General features: G+C 51.0%; 1 protein-coding gene across 1 annotated transcript in view; it reads left to right on the forward strand.

Moving 5' to 3' along the window:
* Window positions 1–15,554, forward strand: part of ST8SIA1 (ST8 alpha-N-acetyl-neuraminide alpha-2,8-sialyltransferase 1) — a 64,685-nt gene that overhangs the window by 40,327 nt on the left and 8,804 nt on the right. Inside the window, exons 2-4 of the mRNA XM_077267219.1 lie at window positions 4,347–4,491; window positions 6,365–6,474; window positions 9,116–9,208. Of these exons, the coding sequence (XP_077123334.1) occupies window positions 4,347–4,491; window positions 6,365–6,474; window positions 9,116–9,208 (348 nt within the window). The remainder of the gene's footprint in view (window positions 1–4,346; window positions 4,492–6,364; window positions 6,475–9,115; window positions 9,209–15,554) is intronic.

The following is a 15,554-nucleotide window of genomic DNA, read 5'->3' on the forward strand; positions in this document are numbered from 1 at the left end:
TCTCGTGACGTTGTTGAAATCCCCTCCAAAGACCACCTGCCGACTCGAAAATAAGAAAGGTTTGATCTTCATGAAGAGACACTTGCGGTCCCACTTGGACTGGGGACCGTAGATGTTAATGAGCCGAAGCTCCTGTCCCCCAATGGAGACATCTAGGATCAAGCATCTCCCCATTTCTAACTCGATCAATCGTCTGCATTCAACCGCTGCGGTCTTAAAAAGGACCGCCACCCCACTATACGGCTCGGCCGCAAGAGACCAGTAGGAGGGCCCGTGCCTCCACTCCCGCCTTGCTTTATGCATGGTTGATAGGTCGGTCAACCTGGTCTCCTGCAAAAACAAAATGTCGGCGTCAAGTTGGCCGAGAAAATGAAAGGCCGTGTACCTTGCCACATCTGACTTTATGCTGGCAACATTAATGGTTGCCAGCGTCAATGGGGTGGGTGCCGCCATCATGATTGATTGAATTAGATAGCCTTTTTCTTCCCACCCCCAACAGTTTCACCCTCTTCCTCTGACAATGATGAGTTTTTAGTGCGCTTAAGACAAACAGACTCATCCATTCTCTCCTTACATGCACTCTGGCCCTTGTCTGGTGGTCCTGAGGTAGTCCCCCCCCCAGAAGGCTTTGTATTTGCCCCCTGAGAAGAAGACCCAGCGACCTCCTGAGCCCCAACAACCTTGTCCGCAACCTCCGGCCCCGGGTCCCCATCGCCCCCCTCTGGAGGGGAGTCCTGGAGGGCCCGGAACCGGTTAGAGAGATCCACCAGAGGGGGGGCGGCTGGACCTTCCAATGGCACCTGGATCAGGGCTACGGAGTCAGAGGGGTCGCACTCCGAGGAGGAGGCTCGAGGCCCGGACCCCCTCTTATCCTTAGTTGTTTTCCTGTTACCCTTTTTCTTTTGCTGTGACCACTCCCCATCTCCCTCATCCAGACTGTCACCGGATGAAGGTTCCTGGGCAGACATGGCGTCCTTTTGCTCCTCCCTTTCAAGTCTCTTGACTTCCTCGCTCAATTCGCCGTCTTTAGGATCCTCAGCTGCAAGTGAAGCACCCGGGTCAGAGTTTAGGGTCATTACTCCCTGCCCCCTGTTCCCACGGCGCTGCTGCTGCCGCCTGATATTGGATGGCGGCAGCCTGCTCCTCACCGGTTCCCTGCCTCCTCCGCCTCTGCTGGTCCCTTCACCGGCGAGATTAGTCCCGGCTTTCGCCTGTCCCGCACTCGCCGCTTTCAGGACCGCATTGGCAAAGGAACGCGGACAGCGACTGAACGGGTGACCGAGGTCACCACACAGGTTACACCTAATTCTGCCACAGGTAGCAGCGAGATGGCCGAGGTCCCCACACAGTGCGCATTTCTGGGTGGTACACTGCGCACTGAAGTGTGTGGGGCTGCCGCACCTGTGACAGACCTTAGGCTGCCCCCGGTAGAAAATCAAGATCCTGTCCCTCCCCAAAAATGTTGAGGAAGGGATATGGGTAACGGTGTTTCCTGAAACCTTCAATTTCACCATGAAGGTCCAGGCTCCTGACCAGATACCATGCTCATCGAGGGTCTTCTCGGGAATACCGATGATGTCGCCATATCGTCCAACCCAGGTGGAGATGTCGACACAGGAAAGTGACTCGTTACTGGTCAAAACGGTCACCTTCCTGACCGAGTTCTGGCGGGATATTGCTTCAGCGAGGAAACCCTGCCATTCGGGGCGACCCCGAGCCAGCTCATGGCGAGACCAGAAAAGCTCAAGGCCCTCCGGTCTCACGAAGCTGACATCGAAGTAGGAGGTCCCATAGGGATGGATCAAGGCGAAGATGTCATATGCCACGAAGCCCATCCCCAGCAGGAGCTCAGCAACCTTTGACCGATCAGGACAGGCATCCTTGCTTACCCACTGGAGACGGGCCACGTTCCTACGGTTACTCCTCTGCCCCGGTGTCGGCAGAGACCAGACAGTCTCTGCCCCTCTATCTCGGAAGGCGGAAAGACCGTGTCTCTCTATCCAGAAAGACAGATCAACCTCCCTCCCCTCTACATTGATAGAACTCTCCCCTCTCCTCAGGGCGTCCAGGAAGCGCTGCTGCAAGTCACCATCCTCAGGGTCACCAGACAAGGGCGCACTACTACCCCCAGCAGTGACAGCTCCTGAATAGCTTGGGGCTGAAGACCCCGCCACCGCTGGGGGGGCAGCGGGACCACTACCTGCTTCCCCTCCACCAACACTAGTAATGTTCTCCTCATTCACTCCACCACCACCACTATTCCCATCATTTGCAACATCACTACTCCCATCATTCACTCCACTACTACTCCCATCATTTCCTGCACAGCTGCTTTCATTCTTCTTACCATTGCCACCACTTCCCGTCACTTTTTTTCCAGTATTCACACCACTATTTGTAAAACTGTTCTCTGCACCTTCCACAGTAACATCCATTTTCTCCTCACTTGTGTCTGGCTTCTTTGCACTCACACCTGCTGGACCGGGGGAGGGGTGCAGCACCACACCCGTTTTCCCTTCATTGGTGTTTTGTTGTTTCTCTGGAGCGCCTTGCCCCCCCACTGCAGCAGTTTGTATTTTATTATTCTGGGCCTGCTGCTCGTTGGGGGGCGCCGCCTGCCCCGCACCCACAGCCTTCGGGGTCCCGGTGTCACATTTGGGTGCTGGAGCAATCTGTCCTCCCGTCGCAGCAGGGCGCCTCGTGTTCCCTGCAGATGATGTTTCCTGCTTTTTTTTTCCTTTTTGGACTCGCTGCTCCCCTATTGCAGCCGCGTGCCTCTTCTCTGTTGAGGCGCACTGCGCCCCTGTCACAACAGTGCGCCCCCCTTTTGCCGCACCAAGTTTCTCGGACCTGCCCCCCACAGCCCCGGCGTCGGCCGGCTCAGCCGTAGCGAGCAGGGATGGAGTCTGCCCACACCGTCCCCCTTTCGCAACGGCGTGGACATCCCCCTCGCCCCCCTCAGCCCCGGTGATAACCGGCTTAGCCGCAGAGGGCAGGGAGGGAAACTCCTCGGGGTCCCCTATGTCCGGCGCCGTGAGTACCTCCACAGCCTCACCCCCTGCACTGTTCCCCGCACAGACGGCAGCACCGCCGGACGTCCTCCTCCTCTCCCCACCTTGCCTATGCCCCGGACCCACTGCAGAGCCCGTGCCTTTAGGTTTGGTGGGGTTTACACAGGAGGTGGTAGGTGTAACATCATCCATCAGTACATATCTGTAACTCACCACCTCCCGTGCGGTCTCCTTCGTTGTCTTCTTCCTCTTCTGGGTTTCCTCTGCTGGCTCGTCCTCACCAAAGGAGAAGCGGTCCAGGTTCACTGGAGACTCCAGCTGTCGGATCTCCTGTAGCAGACCGCCCTCCTCCTCTTCCTCCGCTGACACTCCAGCCTGTGCTGTCGGAGTCCTCTGCCGTGCCGGGAGGCCGCTTCCCTGTTGTCGGCTCTGCGACTCACTCTCCCGGCTGGTTCCAGCTTGTAGGACTCCAGTCACAGCCACGTCGTCGTCCTCCTCCTCCTCGTCGCTTAGGACGCCGGCTGGCGGCTCTCCTGAGGTATTTAACCCCTTCATTTCTGAGAACCGCCGCTGGTTCTTAAACCTCTCCAGGAAGGGACCTGCGCTTTTCTCAATCCCCTCCCGGAGGAGCACTAACCGGACCACCTCATCTCTGAGGGCTCTGAACCTCTGGGAGGTCGCGGGTCTCTCCTTGTTAGAGGCTCGGGTATTCAGGATCCGAGCCTCCCGCATCTCCTCCTTCAGCCCGGTCAGTGCTTTGCCGGCGTCCTCATACTCACGTAGCATGGCGACCACTCGGGAGGAGAAGGTACTCGTGGACTCGCCGGAGCTCCTCTCCCCCCAGGATGTTCCTGGGCTCTCCTTCCTGGGGCCTGGGGTGCCCCTGTCTCCCTCTCTGGGCGGACGATGAGCCGTCTCAGGGTTGGAGTAGGTGGGTAAGGTTTTCTTCACCCTTCCTGACCTCCTCAGTCCCTCTTGGGCCGGTTGCTGCTGCTGCTCTCTGTCCCCCGCCGGCACAGACCGGGGAACAGAAGCCTGGGAAGCCATGCCGGCCTCCCAGGAAGCCTGCCTCTCCCTGGGGAGAAGAGAGGCCGACTCTGGGCCTCCTGCTGGAAGTGCTGGAGCTCACAAGACAGGTGCTGCTCCTAGCAGGGTGTGACTGATTGTGGGCACCTGTCCTCCAGTCACCTCCAGGGCTGCAGTTCCACTGTTACAGCTCATTGAACATCTGATACATTTCTTGACATCCATATTTAGTGATGCAGCAGAATATTGAGCGCCGCTCTGGAGGTGACTCTTCTCTGGCCCTGTTCTCACTCTCTTTGTGTCTTGCAGGACGCAGTTGGACGCCTGCTGTGACCCGGGTCACCTCTTCTCCATGACTAAAGTGAACACCCCGGTGGGCGAGAACCTGTGGTTTGATGGGGAGTTCCTGTACTCGCTGATCATCGATAACGCCACGTACAGCCTCTTCCCGCCGGTCAGTGTCCCCCGCCGCGCTTGTCCTTGTGTCTGATCTGTCGGCTTTCTCACAGCAATTTAGCCGCGATCCTCCTGGAGGGGCAGTCACCGCACGGGTGGTCACCCAGCTTTCCCAGGAGCTGCGGATGTGACGACTGTGATTATCCCGAGATTCACAGATACAGGAGTTCGATCCTCTCCCGATTGAGCAAGTATTCCCTCCTACAAAGAATGGAGCGTCTGTAATCGTTATGGCAGGAAAACTCGTCACCTGCGAGAGGCGGAATCTCAGATAATTAACAGGACGTCACATGGCAGCATCGTTACATCATTAATGAGCAGCTATAGCGAGAAGTACAGAAGAACAAAGCGTCAGGTGTGGTCCAGAAGCCGCTCTTCACCAAGATTCTACACAAATCTATCATCTAATATGTATCTATTATCTATTATCTATGTATAATCTATCTATCATCTATCTGTTATCTATCTATCATCTATCTATTATCTATCTATCATCTATCTATTATCTATCTATTATCTATCATCTATTATCTATCTATTATCTATCTATCATCTATCTATTATCTATTATCTATGTATAATCTATCTATTATCTATCTATTATCTATCTATTATCTATCTATTATCTATTATCTATGTATAATCTATCTATCATCTATCTGTTATCTATCTATCTATCATCTATCTATTATCTATCTATTATCTATCTATTATCTATCTATTATCTATTATCTATGTATAATCTATCTATCATCTATCTATTATCTATCTATCATCTATCTATTATCTATCTATTATCTATCTATTATCTATCTATTATCTATCTATCTATCTATCTATCTATTATCTATCTATCATCTATTATCTATCTATTATCTATCTATTATCTATCTATTATCTATTTATCTATCTATCTATTATCTATCTATTATCTATCTATTATCTATCTATCTATTATCTATTATCTATGTATAATCTATCTATCATCTATCTGTTATCTATCTATCATCTATCTATCTATCATCTATTATCTATCTATTATCTATGTATCATCTATCTATCTATTATCTATCTATCTATCTATTATGTATCTATTATCTATCTATTATCTATCATCTATCTATCTATTATCTATTATCTATCTATCTATTATCTATTATCTATCTATTATCTATCTATCTAGCTATCTATTATCTATCTATTATCTATCTATCTATTATCTATCTATTGTCTATCATCTATCTATTATCTATCTATTATCTATCATCTATTATCTATCATCTATTATCTATTATCTATCTATCTATTATCTATTATCTATCTATTATCTATCTATCTAGCTATCTATTATCTATCTATTATCTATCTATCTATTATCTATCTATTGTCTATCATCTATCTATTATCTATCTATTATCTATCTATCTATTATCTATTATCTATCTATTATCTATCATCTATCTATCTATTATCTATCTATCTATTATTTATCTATCTATTATCTATCTATCTATCTATCTACCTATCTATCTATCTATCTATTATCTATTTATCCATTATCTATCTATCTATCTATTATGTATCTTTCTGTCTGTCGATCGTCTCTCTTCCTCCGGTTCTCGCTGTTGCCGGTGGGGCAGACCCTCGTACACTGATGGGCAGACCCTCGTACACTGATGGGCAGACCCTCGTACACTGATGGGCAGACCCTCGTACACTGATGGGCAGACCCTCGTACACTGATGGGCAGACCCTCGTACACTTGTACACTGACCTCGGTGGCGCCGCTTCTCTCTGGCAGGTTTCCCTGCTCTCCGTCCCCTGCTGCCACATTGTGTCACTGACAATCGCGCTCTCCTCTCTGTTGCTAGGATACTCCATTCCGACTCCCCTTGAAGCGCTGCTCCGTGGTGGGGAATGGTGGGATACTGAAGGGGAGCAGGTGCGGCAAACAGATCGATGAGGCCGATTTTGTTATCCGGTATGTGAGATTTTAGAGTGAAAAATCTAGAAACATCGATCAATCGCTGAATGCACTGCTCTGGTATAACCTGGGAATCTTCTGGATGTATATACAGAGCCTTGAAAAAGTCTTCACACCCCGTGAACTTTCCACATTTTTTATTTTACATTCACAAACTTCCATGTTTGTTATTGGGATTTTCTGTATATATATACGTACAGCTGGTATAACCTGGGCATCTCCTGTATATAATTATATATGTACAGCTGGTATAACCTGGGCATCTCCTATATATAATTATATATGTACAGCCGGTATAACCTGGGCATCTCCTGTATATAATTATATATGTATAGCCGGTATAACCTGGGCCTCTCCTGTATATAATTATATATGTACAGCCGGTATAACCTGGGCATCTCCTGTATATAATTATATATGTACAGCCGGTATAACCTGGGCATCTCCTGTATATAATTATATACGTACAGCTGGTATAACCTGGGCATCTCCTGTATATAATTATATATGTACAGCCGGTATAACCTGGGCATCTCCTGTATATAATTATATATGTATAGCCGGTATAACCTGGGCCTCTCCTGTATATAATTATATATGTACAGCCGGTATAACCTGGGCATCTCCTGTATATAATTATATATGTACAGCCGGTATAACCTGGGCATCTCCTGTATATAATTATATATGTACAGCTGGTATAACCTGGGCATCTCCTGTATATAATTATATATGTACAGCCGGTATAACCTGGGCCTCTCCTGTATATAATTATATATGTACAGCCGGTATAACCCGGGCATCTCCTGTATATAATTATATATGTACAGCTGCTATAACCCGGGCATCTCCTGTATATAATTATACATGTACAGCTGGTATAACCCGGGTATCTCCTGTATATAATTATATATGTACAGCCGGTATAACCTGGGTATCTCCTGTATATAATTATATATGTACAGCTGGTGTAACTTGGGCATCTCCTGTATATAATTATATATGTACAGCTGGTATAACCTGGGCATCCTCTGTATATAATTATATATGTACAGCTGGTATAACCTGGGCATCTCCTGTATATAATTCTATATGTACAGCCAGTATAACCTGGGCATCTCCTGTATATAATTATATATGTACAGCTGGTATAACCTGGACATCTCCGGTATATAATTATATATGTACAGCCGGTATAACCTGGACATCTCCGGTATATAATTATATATGTACAGCCGGTATAACCTGGGCCTCTCCTGTATATAATTATATATGTACAGCTGGTATAACCTGGGCATCTCCTGTATATAATTATATATGTACAGCTGGTATAACCTGACCATCTCCTGTATATAATTATATATGTACAGCTGGTATAACCTGGGCATCTCTTCTCCTGTATATAATTATATATTTACAGCTGGTATAACCTGGTCATCTTCTGTATATAATTATACTTGTACAGCTGGTATAACCTGGGCATCTCCTGTATATAATTATATATATACAGCCGGTATAACCTGGACATCTCCTGTATATAATTATGTATGCACAGCCGGTATAACCTGGGCATCTCCTGTATATAATTATACATGTACAGCTGGTATAACCTGGGCATCTGCTATATATAATTATATATGTACAGCTGGTGTAACCTCGGCATCTCCTGTATATAATTATGTATGTACAGCTGGTATAACCTGGGCATCTCCAGTATATAATTATATATGTACAGCTGGTATAACCTGGGCATCTTCTGTATATAATTATATATGTACAGCTGGTATAACCTGAGCATCTCCTGTATATAATTATATATGTACAGCTGGTATAACCTGGGCATCTTCTGTATATAATTATATATGTACAGCCGGTATAACCTGAGCATCTCCTATATATAATTATATATGTACAGCTGGTATAACCTGGGCATCTCCTGTATATAATTATATATGTACAGCCGGTATAACCTGGGCATCTCCTGTATATAATTATATATGTACAGCTGGTATAACCTGGGCATCTCCTGTATATAATTATATATGTACAGCTGGTATAACCTGGACATCTCCTGTATATAACTATATATGTACAGCTGGTATAACCTGGACATCTCCTGTATATAATTATGTATGTACAGCCGGTATAACCTGGGTATCGCCTGTATATAATTATATATGTACAGCTGGTATAACCTGGGCATCTTCTGTATATAATTATATATGTACAGCCGGTATAACCTGAGCATCTCCTATATATAATTATATATGTACAGCTGGTATAACCTGGGCATCTCCTGTATATAATTATATATGTACAGCCGGTATAACCTGGGCATCTCCTGTATATAATTATATATGTACAGCTGGTATAACCTGGGCATCTCCTGTATATAATTATATATGTACAGCTGGTATAACCTGGGCATCTCCTGTATATAACTATATATGTACAGCCGGTATAACCTGGACATCTCCTGTATATAATTATGTATGTACAGCCGGTATAACCTGGGCATCTCCTGTATATAATTCTATATGTACAGCCGGTATAACCTGGACATCTCCTGTATATAATTATGTATGTACAGCCGGTATAACTTGGGTAATAATCCTTGTCCCGTGCCGCTCTCTCGCAGGTGTAATCTGCCTCCTCTGGGCAGTGACTACAGTCTGGACGTTGGACTGAAGACGCAGCTGGTGACTGTGAACCCCTCCATTATAGATAAAAGGTATTGGTTGTCACCCCTCCCCCACTGCCATAATATACTGGGGCAGAGCTCGGGGAGGGGGCCTGACATCAGAACTGCAGGAGATCAGAGGGGTCTGGTGTGAAGCGTCCACATCCTCCGGGGTCTCTGCAGCCACAGATGCACAGCAAGAGTCTGCAGGGTGGGAGCAGAGGTCACAGGGAGGACGGATACGTCCAGGGGTCAGGAAGTGGTCACAGGAAGAGATGAGCTGGGGGGGGGGGGGGATGGGTGTTGGGGCGGTTTGGTCTGGACAAATCCCATCCTCCACACTTGACTCCCATCAATGTATACACTGGATCCCCCCCCCCCCCCCCGTCCGCTGTACACCGGTCTGCCCCCAACCCCCCCTTACATCTATTATGTCACCTTTCCCCCCCCCCTGCTGTATGCCTTCAGTCTGTCCTCCTTATACCCCCCCGCTGTATGCCGTCCGTCTGTCCTCCTGATATCCCCCTGCCGTATGCCTTCTGTCTGTCCTCCTGATACTCCCCTGCTGTATGCCTTCCGTCTGTCCTCCTTATACCCCCTGCTGTATGTCTTCCGTCTGTCCTCCTGATATCCCCCTGCTGTATGCCTTCTGTCTGTCCTCCTGATACTCCCCTGCTGTATGCCTTCCATCTGTCCTCCTTATACCCCCCCGCTGTATGTCTTCCGTCTGTCCTCCTGATATCCCCCTGCTGTATGCCTTCCGTATGTATTCCTGATACTCCCCCGCTGTATTCCTTCCATCTGTCCTCCTGATACTCCCCTGCTGTATTTCTTCCATCTGTCCTCCTGATACTCCCCTGCTGTATGCCTTCCGTCTGTCCTCCTTATACCCCCTGCTGTATGCCTTCCGTCTGTCCTCCTTATACCCCCCGCTGTATGCCTTCCGTCTGTCCTCCTGATACCCCTACTCTATGCCTTCTGTCTGTCCTCCTGATACTCCCCTGCTGTATGCCTTCCGTCTGTCCTCCTTATACCCCCTGCTGTATGTCTTCCGTCTGTCCTCCTGATATCCCCCTGCTGTATGCCTTCTGTCTGTCCTCCTGATACTCCCCTGCTGTATGCCTTCCATCTGTCCTCCTTATACCCTCCCGCTGTATGTCTTCCGTCTGTCCTCCTGATATTCCCCTGCTGTATTTCTTCCATCTGTCCTCCTGATACTCCCCTGCTGTATGCCTTCCGTCTGTCCTCCTTATACCCCCTGCTGTATGCCTTCCCTCTGTCCCCCTGATACCCCCTGCTGTATGCCTTCCGTCTGTCCTCCTGATACCCCCTGCTGTATGCCTTCCTTCTGTCCTCCTGATACCCCCCCGCTGTATGCCTTTCGTCTGTCCCTGATACCCCCTGCTGTATGCCTTCCGTCAGTCCCCCTGATACCCCCTGCTGTATGCCTTCCGTCTGTCCCCCTGATACCCCCTGCTGTATGCCTTCCGTCTGTCCTCCTGATACCCCCCCGCTGTATGCCTTCCGTCTGTCCCCCTGATACCCCCTGCTGTATGCCTTCCGTCTGTCCTCCTGATACCCCCCCGCTGTATGCCTTCCGTCTGTCCCCCTGATACCCCCTGTTGTTTGCCTTCCGTCTGTCCTCCTGATACCCCCCCACTGTATGCCTTCCGTCTGTCCCCCTGATACTTCCCTGCTGTATGCCTTCCGTCTGTCCTCCTGATACCCCCTGCTGTATGCCTTCCCTCTGTCCCCTGATACCCCCTGCTGTATGCCTTCCGTCTGTCCTCCTGATACCCCCCCGCTGTATGCCTTCCGTCTGTCCCCCTGATACCCCCTGCTGTATACCTTCCATCTGTCCCCCTGATACCCCCTGCTGTATGCCTTCCGTCTGTCCTCCTGATACCCCCCGCTGTATGCCTTCCGTCTGTCCCCCTGATACTTCCCTGCTGTATGCCTTTCGTCTGTCCTCCTGATACCCCCTCCTGTATGCCTTTCGTCTGTCCTCCTGATACCCCCTGCTGTATGCCTTCCGTCTGTCCTCCTGATACTCCCCTGCTTTATGCCTTCCGTCTGTCCTCCTGATACTCCCCTGCTGTATGCCTTCCGTCTGTCCTCCTGATACTCCCCTGCTGTATGCCTTCCGTCTGTCCTCCTTATACCCTCCCGCTGTATGTCTTCCGTCTGTCCTCCTGATATTCCCCTGCTGTATTTCTTCCATCTGTCCTCCTGATACTCCCCTGCTGTATGCCTTCCGTCTGTCCTCCTTATACCCCCTGCTGTATGCCTTCCCTCTGTCCCCCTGATACCCCCTGCTGTATGCCTTCCGTCTGTCCTCCTGATACCCCCTGCTGTATGCCTTCCTTCTGTCCTCCTGATATCCCCTCGCTGTATGCCTTTCGTCTGTCCCTGATACCCCCTGCTGTATGCCTTCCGTCAGTCCCCCTGATACCCCCTGCTGTATGCCTTCCGTCTGTCCCCCTGATACCCCCTGCTGTATGCCTTCCGTCTGTCCTCCTGATACCCCCCCGCTGTATGCCTTCCATCTGTCCCCCTGATACCCCCTGCTGTATGCCTTCCGTCTGTCCTCCTGATACCCCCCCCGCTGTATGCCTTCCGTCTGTCCCCCTGATACCCCCTGCTGTTTGCCTTCCGTCTGTCCTCCTGATACCCCCCCACTGTATGCCTTCCGTCTGTCCCCCTGATACTTCCCTGCTGTATGCCTTCCGTCTGTCCTCCTGATACCCCCTGCTGTATGCCTTCCCTCTGTCCCCTGATACCCCCTGCTGTATGCCTTCCGTCTGTCCTCCTGATACCCCCCCGCTGTATGCCTTCCGTCTGTCCCCCTGATACCCCCTGCTGTATACCTTCCGTCTGTCCCCCTGATACCCCCTGCTGTATGCCTTCCGTCTGTCCTCCTGATACCCCCGCTGTATGCCTTCCGTCTGTCCCCCTGATACTTCCCTGCTGTATGCCTTTCGTCTGTCCTCCTGATACCCCCTGCTGTATGCCTTTCGTCTGTCCTCCTGATACCCCCTGCTGTATGCCTTTCGTCTGTCCTCCTGATACCTCCTGCTATATGCCTTCCGTCTGTCCTCCTGATACTCCCCTGCTTTATGCCTTCCGTCTGTCCTCCTGATACTCCCCTGCTGTATGCCTTCCGTCTGTCCTCCTGATACTCCCCTGCTGTATGCCTTCCGTCTGTCCTCCTGATACCCCCCTGCTGTATGCCTTCCGTCTGTCCTCCTGATAACCCCTGCTGTATGCCTTCCGTCTGTCCTCCTCATACCCCCCCGCTGTATGCCTTCCATCTGTCTCCCTGATACCCCCTGCTGTATGCCTTCCGTCTGTCCTCCTGATACCCCCTGCTGTATGCCTTCTGTCTGTCCTCCTTATAACCCCCCGCTGTATGCCTTCCGTCTGTATTCCTCATACCCCCCCACTTTATGCTTTCCGTCTGTCCTCCTGATACCCCCCTGATGTATGCCTTCCGTCTGTCCTCCTGATACTCCCCTACTGTATGCCTTCCGTCTGTCCTCCTGATACTCCCTGCTGTATGCCTTCCGTCTGTCCCCTGATACCCCCTGTTGTATGCCTTACGTCTGTCCTCCTGATACTCCCCTGCTGTATGCCTTCCGTCTGTCCCCTGATACCCCCTGCTGTATGCCTTACGTCTGTCCTCCTGATACCCCCTGCTGTATGACTTCTGTCTGTCCTCCTGATACCCCCCGCTGTATGCCTGCCGTCTGTCTCCCTGATACCCCCTGCTGTATGCCTTCCGTCTGTCCTCCTGATACCCCCCGCTGTATGCCTTCCATCTGTCCCCCTGATACCCCCTGCTGTATGCCTTCCGTCTGTCCTCCTGATACCCCCTGGTGTATGCCTTCCATCTGTCCCCTGATACCCCCTGCTGTATGCATTCCGTCTGTCCTCCTGATACTCCCCTGCTGTATGCATTCCGTCTGTCCTCCTGATACCCCCCGCTGTATGCCTTCCGTCTGTCCTCCTGATACCCCCTGCTGTATGCCTTCCGTCTGTCCCCCTGATACTCCCCTGCTGTATGTCTTCCGTCTGTCCTCCTGATACCCCCCGCTGTATGCCTTCCGTCTGTCCCCCTGATACTCCCCTGCTGTATGTCTTTCGTCTGTCCTCCTGATACCCCCTGCTGTATGCCTTCCGTCTGTCCCCCTGATACTCCCCTGCTGTATGCCTTCCGTCTGTCCTCCTGATACTCCCCTGCTGTATGCCTTCCGTCTGTCCTCCTGATACCCCCCCGCTGAGCGACTTCTGTCTCCCCGTCCCTCCATCTTATCCCCATCTTGGATTCCTGCCTCTTGCATGTACTCTGCAGTGCTGAGAACACACTGCGTAGTATTGGGGGTCCGTAAATCCCGCCAGGAACATTTGCTCCTCTCGCCGGCGGCCTCTTCTGCAGACGATTCATTAATTACATTTATAGTGAAGTTTTCCGTCCGCGGCTCCGGCTATCAGGCGATGATCAGGGTGACCAGGAAGGTGACACCAGATGCACGGTGCAGGGTTTCCGGGTGATCGGGGGTCACAGCGCCGCTGTGCTGCTCACTCTGATCATGGAGCCAGATGAAGGATCTAGATAACGGAGCTGTGTACAGAAAACGGTGTGAGCACCCTGCAGAGGGGTCCCGATATAACATAGGACATGTAACATCCTGCAGAGGGGTCCTGGGGAGTGGCAGTGCCCCGATATAACATAGGACATGTAGCATCCTGCAGAGGGGTCCTGGGGAGCGGCAGTGCCCCGATATAACATAGGACATGGAGCATCCTGCAGAGGGTTCCTGGGGAGCGGCAGTGCCCCGATATAACATAGGACATGTAACATCCTGCAGAGGGGTCCTGGGGAGTGGCAGTGCCCCGTTATAACATAGGACATGTAACATCCTGCAGAGGGGTCCTGGGGAGTGGCAGTGCCCCGTTATAACATAGGACATGTAGCACCCTGCAGAGGGTCCTGGGGAGTGGCAGTGCCCCGATATAACATAGGACATGTAGCATCCTGCAGAGGGGTCCTGGGGAGCGGCAGTGCCCCGTTATAACATAGGACATGTAGCACCCTGCAGAGGGGTCCCGATATAACATAGGACATGTAACATCCTGCAGAGGAGTCCTGGGGAGCGGCAGTGCCCCGATATAACATAGGACATGTAGCACCCTGCAAAGTGGTCCTGGGGAGCAGCAGTGCCCCGTTATGACATAGGACATGTAGCACCCTGCAGAGGAGTCCTGGGGAGCGGCAGTGCCCCGATATAACATAGGACATGTAGCATCCTGCAGAGGGGTCCTGGGGAGCGACAGTGCCCCGTTATAACATAGGACATGTAGCACCCTGCAGAGGGTCCTGGGGAGTGGCAGTGCCCCGATACAACATAGGACATGGAGCATCCTGCAGCGGTTTCCTGGGGAGCGGCAGTGCCCCGATATAACATAGGACATGTAGCATCCTGCAGAGTGGTCCTGGGGAGCAGCAGTGCCCCGTTATGACATAGGACATGTAGCACCCTGCAGAGGAGTCCTGCGGAGCGGCAGTGCCCCGATATAACATAGGACATGTAGCATCCTGCAGAGGGGTCCTGGGGAGCGGCAGTGCCCCGATATAACATAGGACATGTAACATCCTGCAGAGGGGTCCTGGGGCGCAGCAGTGCCCCGTTATAACATAGGACATGTAGCACCCTGCAGAGGAGTCCTGGGGAGCGGCAGTGCCCCGATATAACATAGGACATGTAGCACCCTGCAGAGTGGTCCTGGGGAGCAGCAGTGCCCCGTTATGACATAGGACATGTAGCATCCTGCAGAGGAGTCCTGGGGAGCGGCAGTGCCCCGATATAACATAGGACATGTAGCATCCTGCAGAGTGGTCCTGGGGAGCAGCAGTGCCCCGTTATGACATAGGACATGTAGCACCCTGCAGAGGAGTCCTGGGGAGCGGCAGTGCCCCGATATAACATAGGACATGTAGCATCCTGCAGAGTGGTCCTGGGGAGCAGCAGTGCCCCGTTATGACATAGGACATGTAGCACCCTGCAGAGGAGTCCTGGGGAGCGGCAGTGCCCCGATATAACATAGGACATGTAGCATCCTGCAGAGGGGTCCTGGGGAGCGGCAGTGCCCCGATATAACATAGGACATGTAACATCCTGCAGAGTGGTCCTGGGGAGCAGCAGTGCCCCGTTATGACATAGGACATGTAGCATCCTGCAGAGGAGTCCTGGGGAGCGGCAGTGCCCCGATATAACATAGGACATGTAACATCCTGCAGAGTGGTCCTGGGGAGCAGCAGTGCCCCGTTATGACATAGGGCATGTAGCATCCTGCAGAGGGGTCCTGGGGAGCGACAGTGCCCCGATATAACATAGGA

This window comes from Ranitomeya variabilis, chromosome 5 (genome assembly GCF_051348905.1).
Source record: "Ranitomeya variabilis isolate aRanVar5 chromosome 5, aRanVar5.hap1, whole genome shotgun sequence".
NCBI classification, from domain to species: Eukaryota; Metazoa; Chordata; class Amphibia; order Anura; family Dendrobatidae; genus Ranitomeya; species Ranitomeya variabilis.